Source organism: Rutilus rutilus (genome assembly GCF_951802725.1).
Source record: "Rutilus rutilus genome assembly, chromosome: 8".
Lineage (NCBI taxonomy): Eukaryota > Metazoa > Chordata > Actinopteri > Cypriniformes > Leuciscidae > Rutilus > Rutilus rutilus.
The window spans coordinates 45,705,863-45,731,804 of NC_140222.1; the positions used below are offsets into that span (position 1 = coordinate 45,705,863).

Consider the following 25,942-nt stretch of genomic DNA (forward strand, 5'->3'; position numbering starts at 1 on the left):
ACTAAAGTAATATTACATTAAACAGAGGTAAGACTCACCTTATTTAAGTTGGTCGAGCAGCATTTTGCTAGTTTTGCAAGTACACTTGAATTAATGCCAATATTAGCCAGAACTCTATAAAATCACAGTTGGTGTTCCCTATGCTCCACTCAAAACTCGAATCTAGTCCGTAAATAATCTGACGCAGATTTGCGGTAACATACGAATACGTTTAATCTACTTGGGAAAATAATTTCCGAGTAAGTCAGAATAAAATAAAATGTAACAATTTATTATGTCAGGTAAATGTATCATGCCAATTACATAATCAGTTCAAAGATAATCAATACAATAACATCAAATGCTCAGAGATAAAGAGTAAAAGTAGTAACTGACTCAAGAAATACATAATGCTGAGTGTCTGAAAGAGTAAGTGAGACATTTTCACATGGAAATATTTGCTAACAATGGGAATTTGCATTCAGAGTTTACACCTTTTGAGAGCAGGATGCTGTTTGCCTGGAAGACACACCCTCCTCTGTAAACAAGATACATCTAAACTGCAGCAAGAGGAAGTCCAAAAAGCTCAGATATGTGAAACCCGAGGGGGAGAAGCTGACTATGGCTGTATGACTGTTTTACAAAATGCTGTAGTTTATTTATTTACATTTGCATTAATGCATTTGGCAGACACTTTAACCAAAGTGACTTACAGTGCATTTCAAGGAACACATTTTTACATTCTTATCAATTATTGCTTTTCCTGGTAATCTAACCCATGACCTTGGCATTGCAAGATCCAACGCTCTACTGTTTAATCTACAGGAGAGCTATTTACAATGCAAATGCTTCTTGCTTAGGGGAAAACCCTATGATTTCTGAAGAGTATAAATTTTGTGAGACGCACCAGTTTGTGGCAGAATCTCGTGGTGAAGACTATTCATATTTGTTTTATGTTGATTTTTATTCTGTACTCTCCATCGATTGTGGGGATTCGTAAACTTCTCTATAACAAGTCTCAGAGTGATTTTCTTTTAAAACCTATTATCTGAACCTGGATAGTCAATCCCATCGAGCTTCAAGAGCACCCGGATCCAGACTGAGTTTGGCTCGGACTCCCCTTGGGAATTTCTAACCAGCGGACAGCGCTCAAAACCTGAAGGTAATATCGAATCTTTTGATATGTAAAGGTTATGGAGATGTGTGATGGAAATCTTAGTCATTTAAGGGGAATATAAATACAACAACACATACACACAGGAATGTTTGAAAGTGGGTGTCTATCAGCGGCTCCCTAATATATCCACTGATAAACCGATCCGCTGATAGAAGCCTGCTTTCAAACATTCTCGTGTGTATCTGTGTAAGCACTCCGAAGTCTATAGTTCAGTCTAGATTTTGTCAATGTAAGGCTGTGAAAGTAAGTTATAAATTATTTATTAAAGGAACCGTATGTAAGAAATGGAGGGGGAGGGGATACACCGCTCTACAGTAATTTGAAAGTGATTGCAGTACCAGGTTTGGCCACAATCTTACATACGGTTCCTTTAAAGATTACAAAGTAATTACATAGACGTTCAAAGTGGATGAGCTTAAAGGGAGCACACTGAGATTAATTGGAGCAGCAGAAATTTTTAATTAATAAATATATAAAAATCTATATCTATCTATAAATTACAGAAACGTCTGTCTGTCTGTGTGTCTGTCTGTCTGTGTGTCTGTCTGTCTGTCTGTCTGTGTGTGTGTGTGTGTGTCTGTTAACCGCATATCTCTCGAACCGTTAGTCCGATGGACTTCAAATTCGAAAGATGTCTTGCCACGGTCATGAGTAAGTGCAGTGCCAAGTTTGATGTTGTTTGGATGAGAAATGCAAAAGATATCGTTAAATACATCATTTTTTTTAAGGTTGTGGTTTAAAAATAAACATTGTGACATTAGAGGGTTGTATCGGTCAAAGAAGCCCCAAGAAGGTTGTGGTTTAAAAATAAACATTCTGACATAAACACTCAGTCAGCTACACTGTTTACTTCTGAATATTATAGTTTGGTTCCAGAACGTGATAAATCCATTTTGATTAATTTGAGTAAGAATGTGTTTTCTTTACCAAGAAAGTGGCAAGATGAAAACCACTATTTTCTGTTTCAAACTTTCACATAGCATCTTTAGGTTATAATAACATAACAAATTCAAATCTTTTTTTCCCCAAAAATGCAATAATTTTCCCCAAAAAATGCAATAAATTCATGACACTTTTTTTTTTCCAAAATGCAATTAATCCATTGAATCAATATAAAAGTAATTTTTTATCATATTGAAACTGTTGGAATCAGCCATCGCTAAGAAATATCTTCTGAACTTTTTTGACGGCGATCAGCTCACAAAAAATGATTTTGCACGGGCACTTTGCACTGCTCCCTGAATCGACGTGCTTATTCATTTGTGGATGTTAACTGAATCTGTAAGTCAGCTCTGCTGTTTACTTCTGAATATTATATTTCATTCTGGTGCACTAAACGTTATCGCTACTGTGTAATAGTAGCCTATGCTATTCACAAACTAAACATATCCTATTCAATGCGTTCACAGTCTCTTTCACGGGCATCATTTGTAGTTGCCTATTCACAAACTGTTTGCTCAAGCGTAGCGTTTTCTCAGAGTTCACTGTGTGCTTTCTACCATGTACAAATATAAATGTCACTGAACTTTTGCTGTGTAATTGTAACAATGAGCACTCAAACACACCAAACCAACAATTACTAAAAACACACACAAAAACTGATTTTGCACGGGCATTTTGCACTAGTATATATACATTTAAAGGACAATATTTTGCTAAATAAATAATCTAGGTAATGTATTAAGTTTATACATATTTAAATATGAACGGGTTAGGGTTAGGACTCTCTCCCTCTCTGGACTTGGTGATATTCTTTGGTGGTCTCATTATGTCTGTATTTTCTCTTGAAAATCATTGTCCATTACTTTGCAGAACAGCCATGGTGATCTACACAGTAAAGGCGTACACAGGAAAGAGGCATTTGGCCGGCACCACTAGCCTTATCTACATCCAACTGCGTGGCACTGAGGCTGAGAGTGAGGAACAGAATCTAAATCCCATTCAGGGGTTTTGGCAAGGATCGGTAAGTGCACCCAATTAAACCAACATTAAGCAGTTTTGGACTAAAAACAATCAGTCAATGCTACATTTAATGGAAGAAAATTGAAAGAGTGAGTATAAAAGTTGTATTGAGTAATGATAAAATAAATGCATTTTTATTTACCTTAAAATTATCTTCCCATAAGTACAACAGCGTATTAGGGACATTGTAGGTAAAAAAAATAAAAAAATAATAACATTGAGCTGGACAGGGGGTGGGGGGTGGCTGAGAAACGAATATTTCTCCCCCTCCGTTTTCAAAAATAACATCGTGCACACAACATCGTTTTAAAAAAAGTTGTCGTTTACATCAACCCGCATAAATACGCCGTCGAGCAACATCATAACTATGCCAAACCTATGGGCGGCAGTGTAGGGAGAAGGACAAAGCCATGCAAGCCAATCAGAATCCTCAAAATCGACAACAACGAATAGCACGAGCGACTTCCAGTTCAGTTCAAAATAACAGACATGGCGCGAGATTCGTTTGTGTGGACAGACAGCGAAGCAAATGCAAACAGGCCAAAAACGTTTGCACAAAAGTAAAAATGAGTACCACCTTAACAGCATCCATGATCAAATAGCCAAACAAACTCTAAACATAGGGCGCTCACATGACGTAAGCATTTTCTGGCGCATAATGTGACGTTTGAGAACCTAAAACCCCGTTTCTCCCAGTTGACACGGCAACACATAACCGGCGTTTTCAGAAATCTCCACTTTGGCCGGAGTTTTTAGAAATAATCGGTTTCTGGGATAAAAACGCTGTTTTCGTGTAAATGACAGGCCAAAACGCAGGGAAATAACTGCGTTTTCCCATCGTGTAAACGGGGCCTAATTTAGGCCTAATAGCCAGTCTTTTGTTGGCCAGGCACGTTTGACAGCCATATGCTCCATACTAGTTGCACTAGTCTTATTAGTATGTATAGTCGTAACATTCCGAAAAAAACCTCGGAATTAAAACTAGAATATTATAAAGTCACAAATTTGCGAGAACCCACATGCACACGTTAGTGAGGAAGTGGAACATGGAACATATGACTGTCAAACGTGCTTGGCCAGTAATAAAGACTAGCTATTACATTAAATTCATAGTGGTTTATCATGGATATCCAAAGCAAAACAGTGTTAATAGATTAATTAGGCATAGGCTGTTTCTTCCAATCACAGCTTGCCTCAGCCTCAAACATTGAGAAATAGGTTCTCATTGAACTTTGCCCCTGCGTGCTGTCTGGATGATGCCTTTGTGATGCGGGCTGTGGATCAGGTTCAGGTTGAATGCAAAGTGAAGCAATGTGGTTATATTACTGGCCAGGAACGTTTCAGTGTTTCATACTAGTTGCACTACTTGACACTTGTTTTTCCAGAGTTTTTTCTTGCAAATTTGTGACTTTATAATCACAGAATATTCAGATTTTCATGGAAATTCTGAGTTTCTTCTCTGAATTTTAAAACCCCCTCCCCCAACTGCATATCTTCATTTTTTTACGCCATTGTACATCTGTCTGTGCAGGAGCGAGAATTTAAGATACACTGTGAAGCGTCCCTGGGAGATCTCATAGCTGTCAAGCTCCACTCCAAGCCGTTTATGGGTCTTCTTCACAACCGGTGGTTCTGCGATAAGATCTTGATCAATACGCCAGAAGGAGACGAGATTTTGTTTCCGTGCTACTGCTGGCTTCACTGTAAAGAGAGGCTCGTTTTAAGACCTGCTAAAGGTAGGCACTCCCATTTCAAGTCATGGCCAAAATTCACATTTACTGGTGTATTGAAAGTTCAGTGGTGATGTCTTGCACATATACTGCATGTGCACACACACACACACTCAATACTTTTTATATATTTTTTTGCAGTGGGCTTGCTTAACTCACCCAGCTGCAACCTATATGCAAAACAGGTTTATGTGCATGCCCAAGACCCCTGAATACAAGATCAATTAGTTGGCAGTGGAAACCCATACTTGTGAACCCGTACTTATGCCAAATAGTGGCTGATATATTAGCAACTTATATATTGGCACTAGTGAAGCAAGTGTTCATATTTAGTGCATCCTATTTCAGTAATGGTCATGGTTTTACTATAATAATTTATGTGGGTGACACAGAGAGTTATTACAGCACAGCGTTTACATTTTCATTGTTACTTCCTGCATATTTGTAATGCTTTGTGACTGGTCCACCAGCCAAGCATGTCTAGCTATGTAAGCTACACACACTTTTCTATATTGCAGAAGAATTCCTTTAAGCAAACATTTGTGTCTTCATATGACGGAGGGCGGAGGGCGGTGGGAGGTGTGCTTTTTACCAAAGCACATTTTTGATCAAATTAAAGTGTCTATGATAAAAAATAAAATAAAAATGTATTAATGTTGGCATTTGCATTTCAGCTTCACTTGTGTTCCAGGACACCAACCCAATAGCCCAAAGACAAAGGATGAGGCAGCTAAAGGAGCAACAAAAGTTATTTGGGTTTGTGGGCAGCACACTAATACAAGTCGAGTGTGACAGCGAAGTGTCTGAATGAATTCAGTGAAATAAAATTCCTTCCGTTGAAGTACAGCTGAATATTCTACCCCCAGGTGGCGCGTGTATGCTAAGGGCACGCCTCAAGTTATCGATTGTGAAACTGCCCTCGCTCTGCCAGCTGAAGTCCAATTCTCTTACACAAAGGAAACAGAGTTTTACTCCAGTGCAGCAAAGCAGTAAGTGACCAAGTCATTTTTTAATCCTCCTGTAGAGTTCATGTCTTTGTTACACTCTGTTCAGTGTTCACGGGTCTGCTGGACCCAATATTGGGTTTTTAGAACAACAGAACAACAGAACGATACGAATTTAGGGAAACAACTGAACAGGTGTCGACTCTATTTTAATTTCAATTACAAGCAATATGGACAGTAGGCCTATTCATGGTTAATCTTTGCCATATAGGCTTCCTCTTTCAGATCGCAATTATTGGTAGCATCAGCAGGTTCCCATCAGTGTAGTTTCACTCGACATGAAAATGAGCGAGAAGACAGATTCTCGTGCTTAAAATATATCACTGTTGCAAGTGTGTCTGAGTGTTGGTGTAGTTTCGCACACTGCAGGGCATTTGTTTTTCATCGGATTAACAGTTTTTTTTACCATGTTTGCCTTCTCATCTACGATTTACACATTTCTGTTGCATCCGGGTTCCATGGATCGAAGCACCACAGGAGAGATAAGTTATATTGGTGACTTAGAGGCAATGTCCAATTAGTATGCTTTATTCAAAAATGAACTGCAATCATTTTTCAAGGATTCGCCATGAATCAGCTAAAAGTTGGCTACCCAATGTAATCGTTACTCGAGAGACACATTTAGAGAGTTCATAAGTAGTGAGCCAACGACAGCAAGCTTAACCATTTCACCATTATTGTTAGGTCAGTGGACTGTATCAATGTTTTCTGTTTGTAGGTTAGCCTAAATATGGTGTGTTTTTAGTTATAGATTGCACTGGTGGAAATGCTGAATATTTATAGCTAGATTTAATTTTAAGTATGCTTTAAAGGGGTGGTTGAATATGATTTCACTTTTTTAACTTTAGCTAGTGTGTAATGTTGCTGTTTGAGCATAAACAACATCTGCAAAGTTATGACGCTCAAAGTTCAATACAAAGGGAGATATTTACTTTTAAAGAAATCAATTTCTAAGGACTACAGCAAACGGCCGGTAGGGACTACACGACATTCCTCCAGGGTTGTTGTGGTAGTAGAGTGTTGTTGCCGACATTCCGTAGTTATTTTCACCCAGATTGCAAGTCCACTATGTTCAGCCTTCCTAGGGACGGTGGAGTTAGGGATCAATGGTTACACTTTATTTTTAACTCGGTTCCTCATAATTAATTCATATCCGACAAACACCTACAAACTTCTGTTTAATCTCACCAGCGAACTTGGAATGTTTGTGTTTGTTGTCATTTATGTGATCAGTGTGACACTGGGCCAGCTAACCAGTCTGAGCCCATTGCGTATTTTTGAGGGAGGGGTTTCATAGAACCCGGAAATCATCAGACCGGTTTACAAGGAGGGACATAGCAGTGTAGAATAAAGGTAAAATATGTGAAAAATAATACGATTTTTCAAAAACGAAGCATGAACACATGTTACAGTGCACCCCACAAACACAATCAAGCCTTTGAAAAAAGGTGTTTTACCACCCCTTTAATTAAAAAAGAACTTTGGTGACTTAAAAACATGATCCATGTATATTAAGTGTATTTTGCATAGAAGTGGATGGCATTCTGTGATGAAATGATGAAGAAGATTAAAAATGTAAGTAAAAACAGATATTTATTAGAAGAGCAGGTCAGAGATGGTGTGAATGATGTAAGTAATGTCCAGGGATGAAATAGCACTTGGCAGCACAGGGACGCTGAGGACAACCCGTATTTCCGTTGGTGAGAGATGGTGATGATGACGCTGAACAGAAACCAGGAAGTAGCGCGGGTGACCGAAGTGCAGGACGATGACGAACACACAGGCTCTGACGACAGGCAGGAACACACGGGAAACAGGCAGGATGACACAGGAACAGGCAGGAACACACGGAACATACAACAATGCTCTGACAAAGACAAGGTGACAACAGAGAGACTAAATAGGGTGCGTAAATAAGCTGCAGCTGGAAACTGATCAGCGGCAGTGATCAGCGGCTCCCACACACACCACAACACACACCACAACAACACGAGAGAGGAGACAGCGAATCTATATACCGTGACAGTACCCCTCCCCCTAGGAGCGCCTCCTGGCGCTCCCAGGAGAACTTACCCGTTGATTGTAATCATCAATAAGGGAGCGATCCAGAATGTCCCTAGCAGGAACCCAATTTCTCTCCTCCGGACAGTAACCCTCCCAGTCCACCAGGTACTGGAAACCGCGTCCCCTCCGTCTCGAGTCCAGAATACGATTGACCGAATACGTAGGTTCCCCGTCTACGAGTCGCGGCGGTGGGGGAACCGGGGCTGGCGGATTAAGATGAGAACGAAAAACAGGCTTCAATTTAGAGACATGAAAGGCGGGGTGAATTCTCCTGTACGCCGGAGGAAGTTTGAGACGGACTGTCACCGGACTAATGATCTTGGTGACAGTGAACGGGCCGATGAATTTGGGAGCTAGCTTATTAGACACAGAGCGGAGCGGAATGTTCTTGGTAGAAAGCCACACTCTTTGACCCACGACGTATACGGGAGGCTTTGACCGGTGGCGATCGGCCTTAGCCTTAGTGTGCGCACCCACCTGGAGCAGAGTCTCACGGGCTCTGGTCCATGTGCGGTGACGTGGGCGGAGGGGACCGCGACTTGGGAATCCAGACTCTGAAAAATTTGTAGCTGGTACCCTAGACTACACTCAAACGGAGAGAGGCCCGTGGATGACACTGGTAACGAGTTATGTGCGTACTCAACCATAGAGAGTTGTTGGCTACAGGATGAAGGATTCTTGGACACCAAACATCGCAACACTCTCCAAATCTTGGTTGGCTCGCTCGGTCTGACCATTGCTCTGGGGATGGTAACCCGAAGACAGACTGACTGTAGCCCCTAGTAATCTACAGAACTCTTTCCAAAATTTGGACACAAATTGGGACCCCCTGTTGGAGACCACGTCCATCGGGAGGCCATGTAAACGAAAGACGTGGTCTACAACAGTCACCGCTGTCTCCTTGGCTGAAGGTAATTTGAGCAAGGGGATAAAATGTGCCGCCTTCGAGAACCGGTCCACTGCGGTTAAAACCGTCATGCCATTAGAGGGCGGGAGGGCGGTGACAAAATCTAGCGCTATGTGGGACCAGGGTCTCGAAGGTACAGACAGCGGATGGAGTAACCCATCAGGAGGTCGGTTAGACGTCTTACCAATCGCACAAACTGAGCAAGCCAAAACAAAACTGCGAATTTCGCGAGCCATTAATGGCCACCAGAATCGTTGCTTTACTAAACAGCTAGTCCAGTTTACTCCTGGATGACAAGCAATGTTGGAGCAATGACCCCATCGAATAACTTCAGACCGTAACTCCTCCGGTACAAACAATCGCCTAGGTGGGCAACCGGGTGGAGGCGTTACCCCTTCTAAGGCCGACCTGACCTTTGACTCGACCTCCCATGTGAGTGTGGAGATAACTACCTTCTCAGGTAAAATGCACTCAGGAGTAACCGGGCGTTCGGATGGATCAAAAATGCGAGATAAGGAATCAGGTTTGATGTTCTTGGACCTGGGGCGGTACGAGAGAGAAAAGTCAAAATGTCCGAAAAAAAGTGCCCATCAAGCCTGCCTGGAGTTGAGTCTTTTAGCAGATCTAATATATTCAAGGTTCTTATGATCGGTCCAAATGATAAAAGGTACCCCCGACCCTTCTAACCAATGACGCCACTCCTCCAATGCTAACTTGACGGCCAACAACTCTCTGTTACCAATGTCATAATTACATTCGGCAGGTGATAAACGATGGGATAAAAACGCGCAAGGATGCATCTTGTCATCTGAGGAAGAGAGTTGGGAGAGAACTGCATCTACCCCCACCTCTGACGCATCGACCTCCACCACGAAATGACGTGAGGAATCAGGGGCGACTAAGATGGGAGCCGAAACAAAATGACTTTTGAGGTTGGAGAATACAGCCTCAGCTGTATCGGACCACCTGAACGTTGTTCTGGGGGAGGTCAAGGCAGTCAGAGGGGAGGCTAGTTGGCTGAAGTTGCGAATGAACCGCCGATAGAAGTTGGCGAAACCCAGAATGTCACCACTGATGTGTTGAACGTGTTCCTGGAGAGACGAAGAAAAAACCAATATGTCATCCAGGTAGACATATATGAACTGATCAACCATGTCTCTCAACACATCATTGACGAGTGCTTGGAAAACCGCTGGGGAGTTGGATAGCCCGAACGGCATAACCAAGTATTCAAAATGGCCCCTGGGAGTGTTAAATGCGGTTTTCCACTCATCCCCCTTCCTGATGCGAACCAAATGATAGGCGTTACATAAATCCAATTTTGTGAAGACGGATGCTCCCTGCAACCTCTCGAAAGCTGAAGACATCAAAAGCAAAGGATAAGTATTCTTTATCGTGATGTTGTTCAGCTCTCGGTAATCAATACAAGGTCGCAGAGAACCATCCTTCTTCCCCACAAAAAAGAATCCCGCCCCCGCAGGAGAAGAGGAAGGGCGGATGAATCCGGAGGCTAGAGAATCAGAAATATATTTCTCCATGGCCTCCCTTTCTGGAGCAGAAAGTGAGTAAAGCTTGCCCCTAGGCGGAGACTTACCTGGGAGTAAATCTATAGCATAGTCATAGGGACGATGTGGAGGGAGAGAAGCAGCACGGGACTTACTGATCACTTCCTTCAGGTCGAGGTACTCTGAGGGCACGTTAGATAAATTCACCGCCTCCTTCTGAAAAACAGAACAAGACACAGACGAACAGGCAGACACAAGACAAGACTCATGACATTGAGTATTCCATGATGAGACAGAATTGTGTCCCCAGTCAACCCTTGGGCTATGCTGAACCAGCCAAGGGTGACCGAGGACGATGGGAGCCAGGGGTGAGTCCTGGAGCAAAAATTAAATGTGTTCAGTGTGATTGCCAGATGTGATGAGTGTCAGAGGATTGGTGGTAAGAGTGATGGCGGGGAGTTCCTGACAGTTGAGTGCACTGACAGAAATGGTGTCCTTTAGTGGAGTGATGGGTATATTGAGTGTCTGAGTCCATAAAGTTACCTTCCGACCCAGAGTCCAAAAGTGTGGGATTGGGCTGCCCACAGCAGTCTTACCGGAAGGAGAGTAGAGGATGAGGTCTTATTCACGAAGATCCCGCTCGACAGTAGCCTCCTGTTTACTGCCGGGCCCGGTCTTTTACAGGGCAGTTGTTAAGGAAGTGTCCAGCTCCGCCACAGTAGAGGCAAAGACCCCGGGATCTCCGTCTCTCTCTCTCCTCCCGGGAAAGCCGAGCTTGACCCACCTGCATGGGCTCGGGATCGAAGACGGGGCTGACCGCATCACCGCCGCTGGCCTGAGGGCATTCGACGCTCCCGGGATGAGGGACCGTCCAGGACCGTTGTCCCAGACAGCTAAGGCGAGCGTCCACCCTCAAAGCCAGCTCAATAAGTCCATCAAGTTTATCGGGCAGGTCCAGGGTAAAGATCTCCTTCTGGAAGCGGTCAGCCAGCCCATGCAGGAACATGTCCCACTGCGCTTCCTCGTTCCAGTGGCACTCGGCGGCCAAGGTTCGGAAATCAATAGAGTAATCAGAAACCGAGCAATTACCCTGACGGAGATCGGCGAGTTGGCGAGCTGCCTCTCTTCCAGCCACCGCCCGGTCGAAGACCCGTCTCATCTCCTCCGAGAGTGCCTGGAACGAGGAACAGCAGAGATGTTGGTTTTCCCACACCGCCATTCCCCACAGAGCCGCCCGTCCCGAGAGTAGCGTAAGGATGAAGGCTACCTTAGATTCCTCCGTATTGAAAGTCTGAGGTTAGAGGGCAAAGAACATGGAACATTTCGTCAGAAAAGCTCTACAGTAATTAGGCTCAACAGAGTATAACTCAGGGGTAGGCAGTCGAGGTTCAGGCTGGCGGCTGGCTGCTGGTGGAGTGGGGGGAATCGGCGGTGTGCTGGGCGCAGTGGGACGAGCGAGTTGTTGAATCTGTTGGGTCAGCTCGGACACCTGTGCTACCAAGGCCTGTACCGCTCGTCCTGTGACAGCTAGATTCTCCTCCTGTTGGTCCATTCTTGAAATGCTGCGTGACAAAAACTTGTTGAGATCAGGTGTCTTTTTGCTTCAAGGTCTACTTGCTGAATCCATTTTAGGTCAGAGCGTTCTGTGATGAAATGATGAAGAAGATTCAATTGCAAGTAAAAACAGATATTTATTAGAAGAGCAGGTCAGAGATGGTGTGAATGATGTAAGTAATGTCCAGGGATGAAAAAGCACTTGGCAGCACAGGGACGCTGAGGACAGCCCGTATTTCCGTTGGTGAGAGATGGTGATGATGACGCTTGAACAGAAACCAGAAACCAGGAAGTAGCACGGTTGACCGAAGTGCATGACTTCGATGACGAACACACAGGCTCTGACGACAGGCAGGAACACATGGGAAACAGGCAGGATGACACGGGAACAGAGACTAAATAGGGTGCATAAATAAGCTGCAGCTGGAAACTGATCAGCGGCAGTGATCAGCGGCTCCACCCAAACACACATACACACCACAACAACACGAGAGAGGAGACAGCGAATCTATATACTGTGACACATTCGCAAAAATAGCTTTGTCTTCTCGAATACAGTAAGCCTGCTCATTTGTGTCCTGATGTGCCTGTTTGCAGTCAGTTGCCTACTGGAAATTATGTCACATTTGATGAAAGTGATGCTTTTGAAAACATATTTCTGATTATAAATGAAAGATTTTTGAAATGGCATGTCTATTTTGTCTCGGCGGAGCTGAGATGAGAACAATCGGAACACGGCCGTATTCTTGTTCAGCTGCTTAATCTCGTTGTCAGTCAACCATGATCACGCACCGCTCACGCATGCCATGCGCATCTAGGGAGGCTACTCAGAACTCCGACACGGATAAATGTACGCAGCAATATATAATGAATGTTCCTGGGAGATCTGTAGTTGCGCGGGATGTGGAAGCGCGCAAAAGTTCCAGAACTTTCAACCGCCTTGAAAAAAAAACTCATGAGCTGCTGGCCGCCGCTGCAGCAGCAGATCAATTTTGTCAAGTTCAGCACAACGTTGGTTGTACAAAAAGTGCCCTGGCCTTGAATGACAAGGTAAGGAAAATATGTTTGGCACATTGTATGGGTCACTATATCATAACAAGGTAATACAATGTGTTATCAAGTGATGTCAATTCCAGCATTATGGACGTGACATTTGCAGTAAAAACTTTAAATATAAATTCTCAGAAAATGCATTTAATACCAATATATTGAAACTGTTTATATATCCATACTCCCTTAAAGGCACAATATGTAACTTTTTTGCTTTAAAAATAGCAAAAATCACTATATCTATGTTATATATATTTTTTTAGTTGTTATTATCCCGACTGTTTCCAACAACTTTCAAACCAGGAGAAATTTGTAATTTAATTCGAAGACACGTCCCGTTTCTTTATTTCCGTTTTGTCGCTGTCAATGGCGTCATATCCGCGTTGTCTCTGGTTTCCGCTCGTACTGCCATAGCAACCAGAGCTATGAACCAGAGCCCTCTGATAGTAACCAAAGCGACAGACGTGGACCACCGTAGTTCGCAATGTTTATTTGCACGCTGTTGTTGTTTCGTTCAAACATTATGGACCATGGCAAGCAGACTTTGGATAAAAAAGGAGAACTAAAACGAGAGTCAATATCAGCGCGGTGTTTTCGAGATGCCTAGAGCTCCCATAGACAGTATATAAACGAGAGACTCCTACATGTACTTTATTAAACAGGTGAGCACATTTACATAAAACTAATCAATGTTATATAGTTCAACAATGATAAAATGTTAGAATATGATCTGTATGTTATTCTAATGTTGATCTAGCTTACTGCTAGTCTCATACAGACAAACTAACACATAAATTTCAACACATTCAAATGCAGTTTAGTGTGATAGTGTAATGTTAGACCAAGTGAAACAGCGCTGCGTTACCCTACAAGTTTAATTTGTCTAATAAACTGACCTGTGAGTAGTAATTCTGCGCTTGCGTGTGGTTCGGTAGAATGAAATGTCCATATTCCTTTTATATCCGCGGGAGGAGCTGATAGCTGTCTCTTAACAATCCCGACCTGCTTCATATCACAGTCATGATAAAAACATTGATGTATTCAGTCATCCATAAACATTATTAGATCGGTCGGCTTGACGTTGACGACAAGATCCATAATTCTTAGCAAATGTTGCGTCATCAGACTACGCCTTTGTTATTGTAAAGAGGTTAGCGACCCCTAGTGACAAAAAAATTTACATACTGTACGTTTAATAAAGGAGTCCAGACATTAGAAAAATATCAGCCTACATATGCGTTTTATATTTAAAGGGTAACTAAACCCCAGGTCAGAGCGTGACTCCACCCCCTGGCAATATTTGAAAAATGCTAGAAAAGTGGGCAGACCCCAGCGGAGATAGAGGGGACGAACCGTGAGTGGGGGGGCGTGCACCCGAGACCTGCTGTCAGACTCTCTAAAATGGAGAGTGATTCACAGGGTCGCAAGACGACGTAAAGTACATGCATCTGATGAGTTTTATCGAGTTGATGTCAATAGCGCGCACTCTCTATAGGCATATTCATATTTTGAAAAAATCCAGCAAAATGCGCCGGCGCGTTTGTCGACCCCAGAGGATTAACTTTAGCCTAACCATAAATTGTGATTAAAATATATATGATCACTCACATCAAGACGTCGCTGCGGTGGTGGAGTCCATGCAGGAGGAGCAGCGTTTGGCACTGCGTCGCTTTTCAGCGCGAGCTGTGTGGAGAAGCCCATTTCCACCTCTATTGCGTTGGAAAAGCAATCCAGCGTAAAATGCAGGTTTCACACTCACGGTCTTCCAGGCCAAGTGCATGCAACCACTGGCGCCTAATTTCCAAGTCTGCTGGAAAGCTATGCAGTCCAGCAGTGCTGTTGCAACCAGCAACACTACACCTACGTACCCTCCTGCCCACTGTACTAAATACAGATAAATCTACGCTAGCTCATACCAAGGGCATGGTGAGCTCGTACCAGGGGCGTGGTGAGCTGGAACCTGCTTACGTCACCTGCCACCACTTATGTCACGTACCACCGCAAACATCCAATAGGAACATTCAACTGCAGTAGCCACCGTTCAACCTGAAGAGGGCAGCACTCAGACGTTTTTACACCATATATTGTAAATTAAAACACTTTATACCCAAATGTCAAAAAAGTTACTCGAATCAATGAACAACACTAATAAAACCCCATTCTTACAGATCATTAACTAAAAAAAGTTGGTTTAGGGTTTAGTTACCCTTTAATATGAGGGAAATAGGTTACACATAAGGTAGACGTGACACAAAAAATCTTTAACTTTTAGGTGGCAAAATATTTTTTTGTAATTCTGTGAATTACACTGCAAACCAAAGTACTACCCACCGGACACTCTCCACAGAACAGAACATATTCATTTTATTTTATTTTTCATGTTCGCATTTATGAGGAAAAAACAATGTTACGGACATGAGTGCTCTAGTGCTGAAAGCGGCACTAAAAGACTGTTTAAAACTCTCACAGAGACCTCAAACAGAAAGCACAAAGCCTTTCTTTAAAATTAATTTCGTTTTGTATTAATTGTATCTTAATTTTAATCAATGTTTCATCAACCAATTGCCTGGATTTAATAAATATAGCAGACATAAACACGACACGGAGGCGCCGGCGCGTGAACTGGAGCACGTCTCATAAACGAACCGAAACTCAGCGTATAAGGTAGCCTACTTGCCTGACAGACCTGAGAAATATATCTATAGAAATGTCTTCTTTTGAACAGAACAATTCAAAACGAAAGAAAACAGACTGCTGCTTGTGTAATCCGTGTGAAATGTGCATTTCTCTCTGGCGCATTCACTACTGCGAAGATCGCGATTCAGCATCGTCAACTTCATTTATGCAGGGCACTGACACAGAAAACACTTGTTTATTAATAAACAATTTAAATGTCTCCTTACTATATTTTACATATTCATAATCATTACTTTTGTCGGTTCTTTGTGACAGCTTTTAGATGCGTTATTGGCAGCACCACCCTTACATGTTACATGAACGTGTCACCACCGCATCAGCACCGAAAACATGGAGATTTTTTTCAATCTCTGTTTTGGCAGGGGAAAAACTGATCAGAAAATGTAACGAAAATGTAACGAAACGTTGTAGAAATGTAGTGGAGTAGAAAGTATAATAATTGCTGCAAAATGTAACGAAGTAAAAGTCAAAAGCCTATGCACTATTGATTCTACTTAAGTAAAGTACAGATAGGCTACGTGAAAAATTTACTTAAGTAACAAAGTATTTGTACTTTGTTACATTCAAGTCAAGTCAAGTCATCTTCATTTATATAGCACTTTTAACAATGTAGATTGTTTCAAAGCAGCTTTATAGAGATAAACGTATAATTTAAGGTAACAGAGATTGTTTTGGCTTTATAGCGGTTCTTTAAAGAGTAACTAAACCCCTGGTCAGAGCCTGACTCCACCCACTGGCAATATTTGAAAAATGCTGGAAAAGTAGGCAGAGCCCAGTGGAGAGGGGGCGTGCATCTGAGACGTATCTCTCTGCAGGCAAGGGCGTGGTTATCTGGTACCCTCTGACATCAGAGTGTACCACAACTTCCAATAGGAAAATTCAACTGCAGTAGCCACTGTTCAACCTGAAGAGGGCAGCACTCAGAAGTTTTTACACCATATTTAGTAAAATTAAAATACTTTAAACACAAATGTCAAAAAAATTACTTGATTCAATAAACAGCACTAATAAAGCCCCATTCTTACAGATCATTCACTAAAAAAAGTTGGTTTAGGGTTTAGTTACCCTTTAATAAAGTTATTTTCCAGCTAAAGTTAGTTTTAATTGATTCGCTTCCGTCGCAACGATCATTTGTTATTAAATTAGGGGCCGCTAAGACGACACCATTCTCTCTACACAGACTTTAAACGCGAACCCGTCAGAAACACTGATGGCGTTCACATACGCATTAACAATTGGTTCTATAGTTATGTGCATTTGAATATATGTGCGCAGGTTTGGAATTCCCTACAAACCAAGCCTAAACAAAGTACTGGTCTTTCCTTATAATTTTGATATAGAATTTTATTTTATTTTATCCATTCGGGGTAGATATGCGAATTGAGTTTTCCCGACGAGGCTTTATCTGTAGAGTGGTAAAGGGATCCTCCATAGGGAGAGACTAGTTGGTACTTCAGCACTGCGTTGTCATCGGGTCCAGGCGAAGGTCCTTCATCAGATCTGGATACGGCCTGGATCCGGCAGGCTGCGGGAAAACCTCGGGATAAACAAAGACACTAAAATTAGCGTAGATGCCATTCTTCTCATGATGTAACGAGTACATCAGGATTTATGGGAAGTGTTCCCGGTTCCAGCTGACCTAATCTATGCAGCCTAATATGGAATTATAGAAGTCTATAATGTATTATGTGAATGCTAGGTCAAGAGATGTGTCTTTAATCTTACTTTGAACTGACAGAGTGTGTCTGCTTCCCGGACAATGTTAGGAAGACTGTTCCAGAGTTTTGGTGCTAAATAGGAGAAGGATTTACCGCCAGCAGTCGATTTTGATATTCTAGGTATTAGTAACTGGCCGGAATTTTGAGATCGCAATAGACGTGAAGGACTATAATGCGTTAAGAGCTCGCTCAAGTACTGCGGAGCTAAACCATTTAGTGCTTTGTAAGTAATCAGCAATATTTTAAAATTGATGCGATGTTTAATAGGGAGCCAATGCAGTTTTGACAGAACTGGGCTAATATGGTCATACTTCCTGGTTCTGGTACATTCCACCACTGCTGATTAACAGTAATGTAAATGCTAAATGTCCTAATACCTGTTGATACTACAACAATGCAAAGTATTGTGCTCTTAACTTTGCAGTTTTTCACATATCATGTAAGACTCAATTTCTCCATTTCTTTGCACAAAACTCTCCAGAAAGTGCCATTTAATTTTATTTTTATTTTTTTTTTTTATTCACGGGAGAGACCCCCCACATAACAAATCCCAATTTAACCCTTGACAGTAATGATATAATATCTAATAATAACTGCAAAGATGCTCACAACTAAAGCTAGGATGGACCATAGGTAGAATATCAAGGCTAGTTACACTATTAATGTTTGCACTGTGTACCTGTGTATTCTTTGTGTGCAGGTTAGCTGCTCTGATGCTAACTGGATTAGCTAACAGCAGAAAATCGTGGGAAAGCATTCGCCAGCTGGAAGCAATCCTTTGTGAAAGAGTGAAAACCATTGGTACTCATCTTAAATGAATGAACTGTTCAAAATGTCTGTATTGCAAATAAAGTACAGTCTGTACTGTAGCATATGTTCTGACACAGCATGCTTTGCAGAATATTGTCAGGAGCACTGGGATGAGGACGAGTTCTTTGGCTACCAGTTTCTGAATGGCCTCAATCCCATGATGATCCAGCGCTGCTCAAATCTGCCTGAAAATTTCCCCGTCACAGATGACATGGTCAAAGACAGCCTAAGAGGGAGCAGCTTGAAGCAGGAGATGGAGGTACGCTACTTGCAAATGGCAATGATTTGGAATGACTGGGTCTGGTTTGCTTTGGTTTTGTCTCATTTCCTGGGTTTCTTCATTATTTGGTGTGATCTACCCCCATACCCAGAAAGGGAACATCTTCCTCTCTGACTATGAGATGTTGGATGGGCTGGTGGGGAATGTTGTCAGTGGCAGGCAGCAGTATCTCACGGCTCCCCTGGTCCTGCTGTACTGCAACCCTCATGGCATGATGCTCCCCATCGCCATTCAGGTGCGTATCTTGCATCCGGAGTGCAGAAATCCACAGGTTATGAATAAAACCTCGGCTCGTTGAGGGAGAACACAAGACATCACGCTGTATGGGACATCGCTCCTTGAGCATGTAGAAGGATTAGAATTGGCTTCAGCTGGGAAATGCTCAAGAAGCGACATCCCAGGGTGACGTCGAAGTGCTTTAACCCAAAAGAGAAGTACCTGAGGACCTAGGCATGAAATGTGTGTGTTTGGGGGTTATTAAATTAAATACAGATGAATAAATTTGACAGATGAGGTAAATAACCAAATTATTACAAAGAAACAAAGAAAAGGTGATATGTAATGTACAACTGATGAGTAGGCAAACATATCTGAATGATTAAACATTAAATAAATCTTTTTTTAAGATGTCAATATCTTTATAGAGTAATTTTGACAGATGCCGTGGAAATCCTTTCTCATTTTCTTAAATAAGAGAAAAATAATAACCCAGATTCCCTCAGAATCCGTTTGTACCATTTTCATGGATGTTCAAATGTAATGTGCACAGTTAAGGCAACAGCCCAGCAAAGACAACCCCATCTTCCTCCCAACGGATTCAAAGGCCGACTGGAAACTGGCCAAGATCTTCGTCCGAAACGCAGAGTTTGGCGTTCACGAGGTCAACTTTCACCTGCTGAGGACTCACCTGCTGGCAGAGGTGTTCACCGTGGCCACGTTGCGCAATCTTCCATCTCCACACCCTCTCTACAAGGTATTGAATCTGTCACGCATTTGACGTGTAAATGGTGAGGGCTCATAGAAAAACAGGGGCAAGTTCCAGACATGCCACAACCACAGAGAAAGACAGAGAGAGAGAGAGAGAGAGAGAGAGAGAGAGAGAGAGAGAGAGAGAGAGAGAGAATGATAGCAAGTTAAATAATATGTTACTTCTATAGTATTTGACGGCAGGAGAGTTTTTCAGCTGTAGTCTGTGGTCACAGCTGTTTATTTGACCTCAGAGATGTGGCTTTGTGAAAAAGCCTTCCCTTCATTATTCGCCTTTTGGAGAGCGGGACTGACTCATCTATAGCCTGTGGACTCAGACTACACAAACCATTGGGTACATGAGGGGTCACTAATGTCTTACTCAAACCCATTCATCTCCCTGTAACAATTCTCACCCTACCAACAATTCTAACCCTAATGTAAAAATAACTGGAATGGAACATAGAGAGTCACCTACAAAAGCAGGCTTGCAGGTACATGGCAAGGCAAGGCAAGGCAAGGCAAGTTTATTTATATAGCACATTTCATACACAGTGGCAATTCAAAGTGCTTTACATAGAAGAAATTAAAATAATAAAAAGAAATAAGAATAATTAAAACAGTTTAGAAAAATAAAAAATAAAATACAGTACAGTTCAAACAGTCGGATGAACATTGGCACAGTGCTCATTCAGTAAATGCATAGCTAAACAGATGTGTTTTGAGTCTGGATTTGAATGTGATTACTGTAGGAGCACGTCTGATCTCCTCTGGAAGCTGGTTCCAGCTGCGGCTGGCATAATAGCTAAAGCAGATTCGCCATGCTTAGAGTGAACCCTTGGTATTTCTAGCTGATATGATCCTAGTGATCTGAGTGATCTGTTGGGTTTATATTCAGTGAGCATATCTGCAATATATTGAGGTCCTAGGCCATTGAATGATTTATATACCAGTAATAATACTTTAAAATCAATCCTAAATTTAACTGGGAGCCAGTGTAAAGACCTGAGGACTGGTGTGATATGTTCATATTTTCTGGTTCTGCTCAGAATCCTGGCGGCAGCGTTCTGTATGAGCTGCAACTGTCTTATGGTCTTTTTGGGAAGGCCAGTGAGGAGTCCATTACAGTAATCCACCCTGCTGGTGATGAAAGCATGAACAAGTTTCTCTAAGTCTTGTCTGGAAACAAAGCATCTAATTCTTGCAATATTTTTCAGATGATAGTATGCTGATTTAGTTATTGCTTTGACATGACTACTGAAACTAAGGTCTGACTCTAGTGTCACACCAAGATTCCTGACTTGATTTTTAGTTGTTTGACCCCTAGAGTGAAGTTATGCGTTCACCTTGAGAACTTCATCTTTGTTTCCAAACGCAATGACTTCAGTTTTGTCTTTGTTTAACTGAAGAAAGTTTTGACACATCCAACTGTTGACTTCATCAATGCATTGGCACAGGGAGTCAATGGGGCTGTAGTTGTTAGGCGATAGGGCTAAGTAAATCTGTGTGTCGTCTGCATAGCTGTGGTAAGCAATTTGGTTCTCTCTCATTATTTGGCTCATTGGGAGCATATACATGTACACACATGCAGGTGCAATAACGCACACACTCACAGACAATAAATTAAAATGAATTCTTCATTCATATATTTTTATCTTCAAAGAATGTGAAGGCAGTGAATGCTAATCTCTTACATACTTTTCCTTCTGTAGCTCCTCTTTCCCCATATGCGATACACACTCCAGATCAACATCATGGCCCGGAAGCAACTGATATCCAAGGATGGGGCCATTAGCATGGTATGCATATGTCATGGTTAAAGAGGCACTAAAGGTTCAGTTTTCAATTATAATCTTAATACACTTTTTGTTGAATTCAGTTCACTATCCTATGTACCTGCAAACATATCTTGTAAGATTGGTAAAAAAACAACAACAAAAAAAACCCATAATGGCTCTTTAATGTTTTCTGTGATGACTGACTTCTTGAACAATCTACTCTTACTAAATGTATTCTTTTTTATTGAAATTTTGGGGAAATTATTATGGGATTTGTGGTGACAGAACTTTTTATACAGTAGCCTTTGACCTAACTTTATGTCATGTCTTCTCTCCGTTAATGATACCACTCTTAGTATGCAGGAGTAGGTGGAAAGCCATTGGAAAAGTTGCTGAAGCGTGCTACTGCCTCCCTGACCTACAGCGCCCTCTGTCTTCCTGATAACATCTCTGAGAGAGGCCTGGAGACTGTGCCCCAATACTACTACAGAGATGACGGGATGAGACTGTGGGATATCATCAACAAGTATGACTACCAGTGGAGTTTAGTCTAGTGTTTTATTGATAGGCGTTATGCTTTCTACTCTCTCTCTCTGTGTGTATGTGTGTGTGTGTGTGTGTGTGTGTGTGTTACATAATACAACCAGTTTTTAGGGCTTAACTAATACATTCTGTTGCACATTCTGATTCATATTTCAATAAATACAGTGTCAATTATACAGGTTCATGGATTTATTAGTCAGTAAGCACATGCTGTACATGTTCTGTGTTGTAAGTCGCTTTGAATAAATTACTGCTTAAGAAATAAATGCAAAGCAAATCTACAAAAAAAAGTAAACCTGGAAAACATCTGACTGTGAGTTTGCTTACAGGTTTGTTGCAGCTTTCTTGTCACTCTACTATCAACATGATGAACACGTGCAGAAGGACACAGAGCTGCAGCGTTGGATCAGTGAGATATTCACCAATGGCTTCCTGGGAAGAGATTCCTCAGGTCTGTTATCAGTCTGTTATCAGGGCTGTTGCAGTTGAAGATGCTGTAAGTGACATGTCACTTGACCTGCGGTGTGCTTGCGGTATTCTGAAAAGTTGAGATTTTTTCATCTCGCTGCATCTGGAAAAAATGAGCGCGTCGCTTCAATTGACATAACGACCTACATTTGAAATAACGAACTGAAGCGCACAAAAGACGCAATATGTGAATGCCCCCTCGGTGAGCTACCTCCATTCAGGCCTCGAGCTACTGGTAGCGCGCGAGCGACGTGTTGGAGACCCCTGGTCTAGACCAATGCGTATTCATTTCCAACCGAATTGTTGCCATCTCAGAACATTTATTCCAACAAAGGTTTCCTTTCTTTCTTTTTTTGTGCTCTTTTTTAAACCCCACTGTAATCCACTCTTTCATGGCAAATAACTGAACCAGGTCAATAGTCAAAATTAGTTTGGTTTATGGTTCCACTCTCCATTTCAGTGTGTGTGTGTGTGTGCGGGTGCGCGCACATGTACAAACATCCTAAACTGAGTTCCTCAGAAACAGCCTTTCATTCTTCTTCACAGGAATACCATCATCTTTTCAGACATTGAAAGAGCTTATCAAGTTTGTCACCATGGTGATCTTCACTGCATCAGCCCAACATGCCGCTGTAAACAGTGGACAGGTCAGTTAGTACAAGTCAAAGCTGCAGTCCGTGATCTAATCTCATACACCTTTTCTCAAATCAAGCAAATTGCTCCACACATTCATCTAGCTGTACGTGGGTTCAATTCCACTGAATCATTCTTCTTAAAAAAAATCTGGTGACAAGTCAACAGTCTTAAGTGTTTAAGGGGGGCATGACTAAAAAAGTTTGAGAACCACTGCCCTAGAGCAAGTAGCCCAGGACGACAAGAAAAACCTGTCCATATCCACTTTCCATGGCCTAAGTAATGTGAATTATGTGTTCTTGTTATTCATTATGAATATTTGGCTTCACAATATATCACATTTCTCACAAATTATTTCCCCCCAGTATGACTTTGGCGGCTGGATGCCTAACTATCCCACTGCCCTCCGAAAGCCCCCTCCCAAGGAGAAAGGCCAGACCACTGAGGACACGATCCTGGAGACCCTACCTGATGTGGGCACGACGGTGAATGGGATGGCTGTCCTGAAACTCCTGAGCAAGGACTCTGCAGACCATGTGAGTTTTCACACCATTAGGGCACATGTTAAAAGACAGCAATAAAATTTTGCTGTGAAAAATGTAATGGTGTTCTTGCGTAGGCCTATGCCATCATATTACTCTGGATGACAATGGCTTACTTACACTGCTTTCATTCCTGTAGTTTGCATTACCTGACTGTTACATTACAAAGGAGATTTAGCAAACTGTAAGCATAGTGTTGAAGTGGGCTCTTACAGAGTATTAGTGTGCTGTCATACGCAAACAATGTTATAAACATGTTTCTTATCAACATGTTATTTACGATTACAATCTTGATACCATGTCTGTAGTACCCTCTGGGACATTTCCCAGAAAACCTGTATGATGAAGAGGTCCCTTGCAAGCTCATTGAAGATTTTCAAAAGGATCTGAGGGAGTTGTCAGATGACATCGAGAAGCGGAACAAGACGTTGGAGCTTCCCTACACCTATCTGAACCCCAAAAATGTGGACAACAGTGTAGCCATTTGAAAGGATACAGTAGTCCTTCTTAATACATTTGTCTTTCTATTAATAGCTTTGTCAAATATAAATACCATAGCAAAAAGACCAAAATATCTGTCTCATTTGATAAATCAAAGTGAGTCATGGATGTTGCCTTTCAGAGAAAATAAACAACAATGTGAAAGGCATTGCTTAATGTGTGGTGCATTTATTAATTTATTTGTGGGTTCTGAGATGTTTTTAGAGCTGTGGTGCCATCTATTGACATTAATCAGTACAAACCTGCAATATTAAACATTGCGTATGTGGGTCCTGCCAGTTAAATGCACGCCTTTTCATTACTTTTGCCATGGAGTTACATATTTTGAGCTCACCACAAAACACACAAGTTTTTTTAATGTATTTTTTATGACTTGTTTTTTATAAATCTGCTGCTTGCTTAACCATTGCTGTTAAAAAAGGCATTACATTTGCCCTGTTGACAGTACATCATGTTTACAAGACACACTATGTTTTTATTGCAGGTTATGACTGATATATAAAACAGTGGGAATATACGCCAAAAACTATTTATAGCATGACATGTATTTATATATGTATGTCATGTGTCACTATATATTTGTTAAAACTATACTATTAGTTAAAAAAAAAAAATTATTGGGGAATTAGGCCCATTTAATTAATAACAATTCATGTATGAACTAATATATTAACCAGACAGACTCTTAAATGTGTTAATCATTAATGAATAGCTTAGATAATCACGAGTTACACATTAATTCAGTATTATCTGTGCATTAGTTAAGCATGAATTAATGATTATTAGTGCACCCGTATTGTAAAGTGTTACCATTACTTCAGACTTATGTGCCATCCAGAAACTTGCGCTCTGAAGCAAACACCGTCCTGTGGTGCATCATCTCACAGAGGCACAGAATCTCTTTCTCTGACCTTCACCATGACTGTTCCCTGCTGGAGGAATGACCTTCACCGTGACTGTTCCCTGATGGAGGAATGACCTGAACGACCTTCACCGTGACTGTTCCTGCTGGAGGAATGACCTTCACAGTGACTGTTCCCTGATGGAGGAATGACCTGAACGACCTTCACCGTGACTGTTCCTGCTGGAGGAATGACCTTCACCGTGACTGTTCCCTGATGGAGGAATGACCTGAACGACCTTCACCGTGACTGTTCCTGCTGGAGGAATGACCTTCACCGTGACTGTTCCCTGATGGAGGAATGACCTGAACGACCTTCACCGTGACTGTTCCTGCTGGAGGAATGACCTGAACGACCTTCACCGTGACTGTTCCCTGCTGGAGGAATGACCTTCACCGTGACTGTTCCTGCTGGAGGAATGACCTTCACCGTGACTGTTCCCTGCTGGAGGAATGACCTTCACCGTGACTGTTCCCTGCTGGAGGAATGACCTTCACCGTGACTGTTCCCTGCTGGAGGAATGACCTTCACCGTGACTGTTCCCTGATGGAGGAATGACCTGAACGACCTTCACCGTGACTGTTCCTGCTGGAGGAATGACCTTCACCGTGACTGTTCCCTGCTGGAGGAATGACCTGAACGACCTTCACCGTGACTGTTCCTGCTGGAGGAATGACCTTCACCGTGACTGTTCCCTGATGGAGGAATGACCTGAACGACCTTCACCGTGACTGTTCCTGCTGGAGGAATGACCTTCACCGTGACTGTTCCCTGCTGGAGGAATGACCTGAACGACCTTCACCGTGACTGTTCCCTGCTGGAGGAATGACCTTCACCGTGACTGTTCCTGCTGGAGGAATGACCTTCACCGTGACTGTTCCCTGCTGGAGGAATGACCTTCACCGTGACTGTTCCCTGCTGGAGGAATGACCTTCACCGTGAATGTTCCCTGCTGGAGGAATGACCTTCACCGTGACTGTTCCTGCTGGAGGAATGACCTTCACCGTGAATGTTCCCTGCTGGAGGAATGACCTTCACCGTGACTGTTCCCTGCTGGAGGAATGACCTTCACCGTGACTGTTCCCTGCTGGAGGAATGACCTTCACCGTGAATGTTCCCTGCTGGAGGAATGACCTTCACCGTGACTGTTCCCTGCTGGAGGAATGATCTAA

At 42.3% G+C, this 25,942-nt stretch overlaps 1 protein-coding gene across 2 annotated transcripts; it reads left to right on the forward strand.

The window, feature by feature from the left end:
* Nucleotides 1-894: 894 nt before the first annotated feature.
* Nucleotides 895-24,019, forward strand: LOC311295841 (hydroperoxide isomerase ALOXE3-like). 2 transcript variants are annotated; one of them, XM_084417363.1, is made up of 16 exons: nt 895-1,141; nt 1,764-1,807; nt 2,969-3,119; nt 4,650-4,854; nt 5,523-5,604; nt 5,715-5,837; nt 18,048-18,148; nt 18,247-18,416; nt 18,529-18,672; nt 19,207-19,410; nt 21,116-21,202; nt 21,538-21,707; nt 22,054-22,175; nt 22,739-22,839; nt 23,191-23,361; nt 23,676-24,019. In XM_084417363.1, the coding sequence occupies exons 2-16, from the start codon at nt 1,788-1,790 to the stop codon at nt 23,853-23,855; spliced, it is 2,031 nt and encodes a 676-aa protein (XP_084273489.1). In that variant the 5' UTR covers nt 895-1,141; nt 1,764-1,787; the 3' UTR covers nt 23,856-24,019. The 2 variants fall into 2 exon arrangements, with proteins under 2 accessions (XP_084273489.1, XP_084273490.1); XM_084417364.1 differs by lacking the exon at nt 1,764-1,807.
* The last annotated feature ends 1,923 nt before the right edge of the window (nt 24,020-25,942 follow it).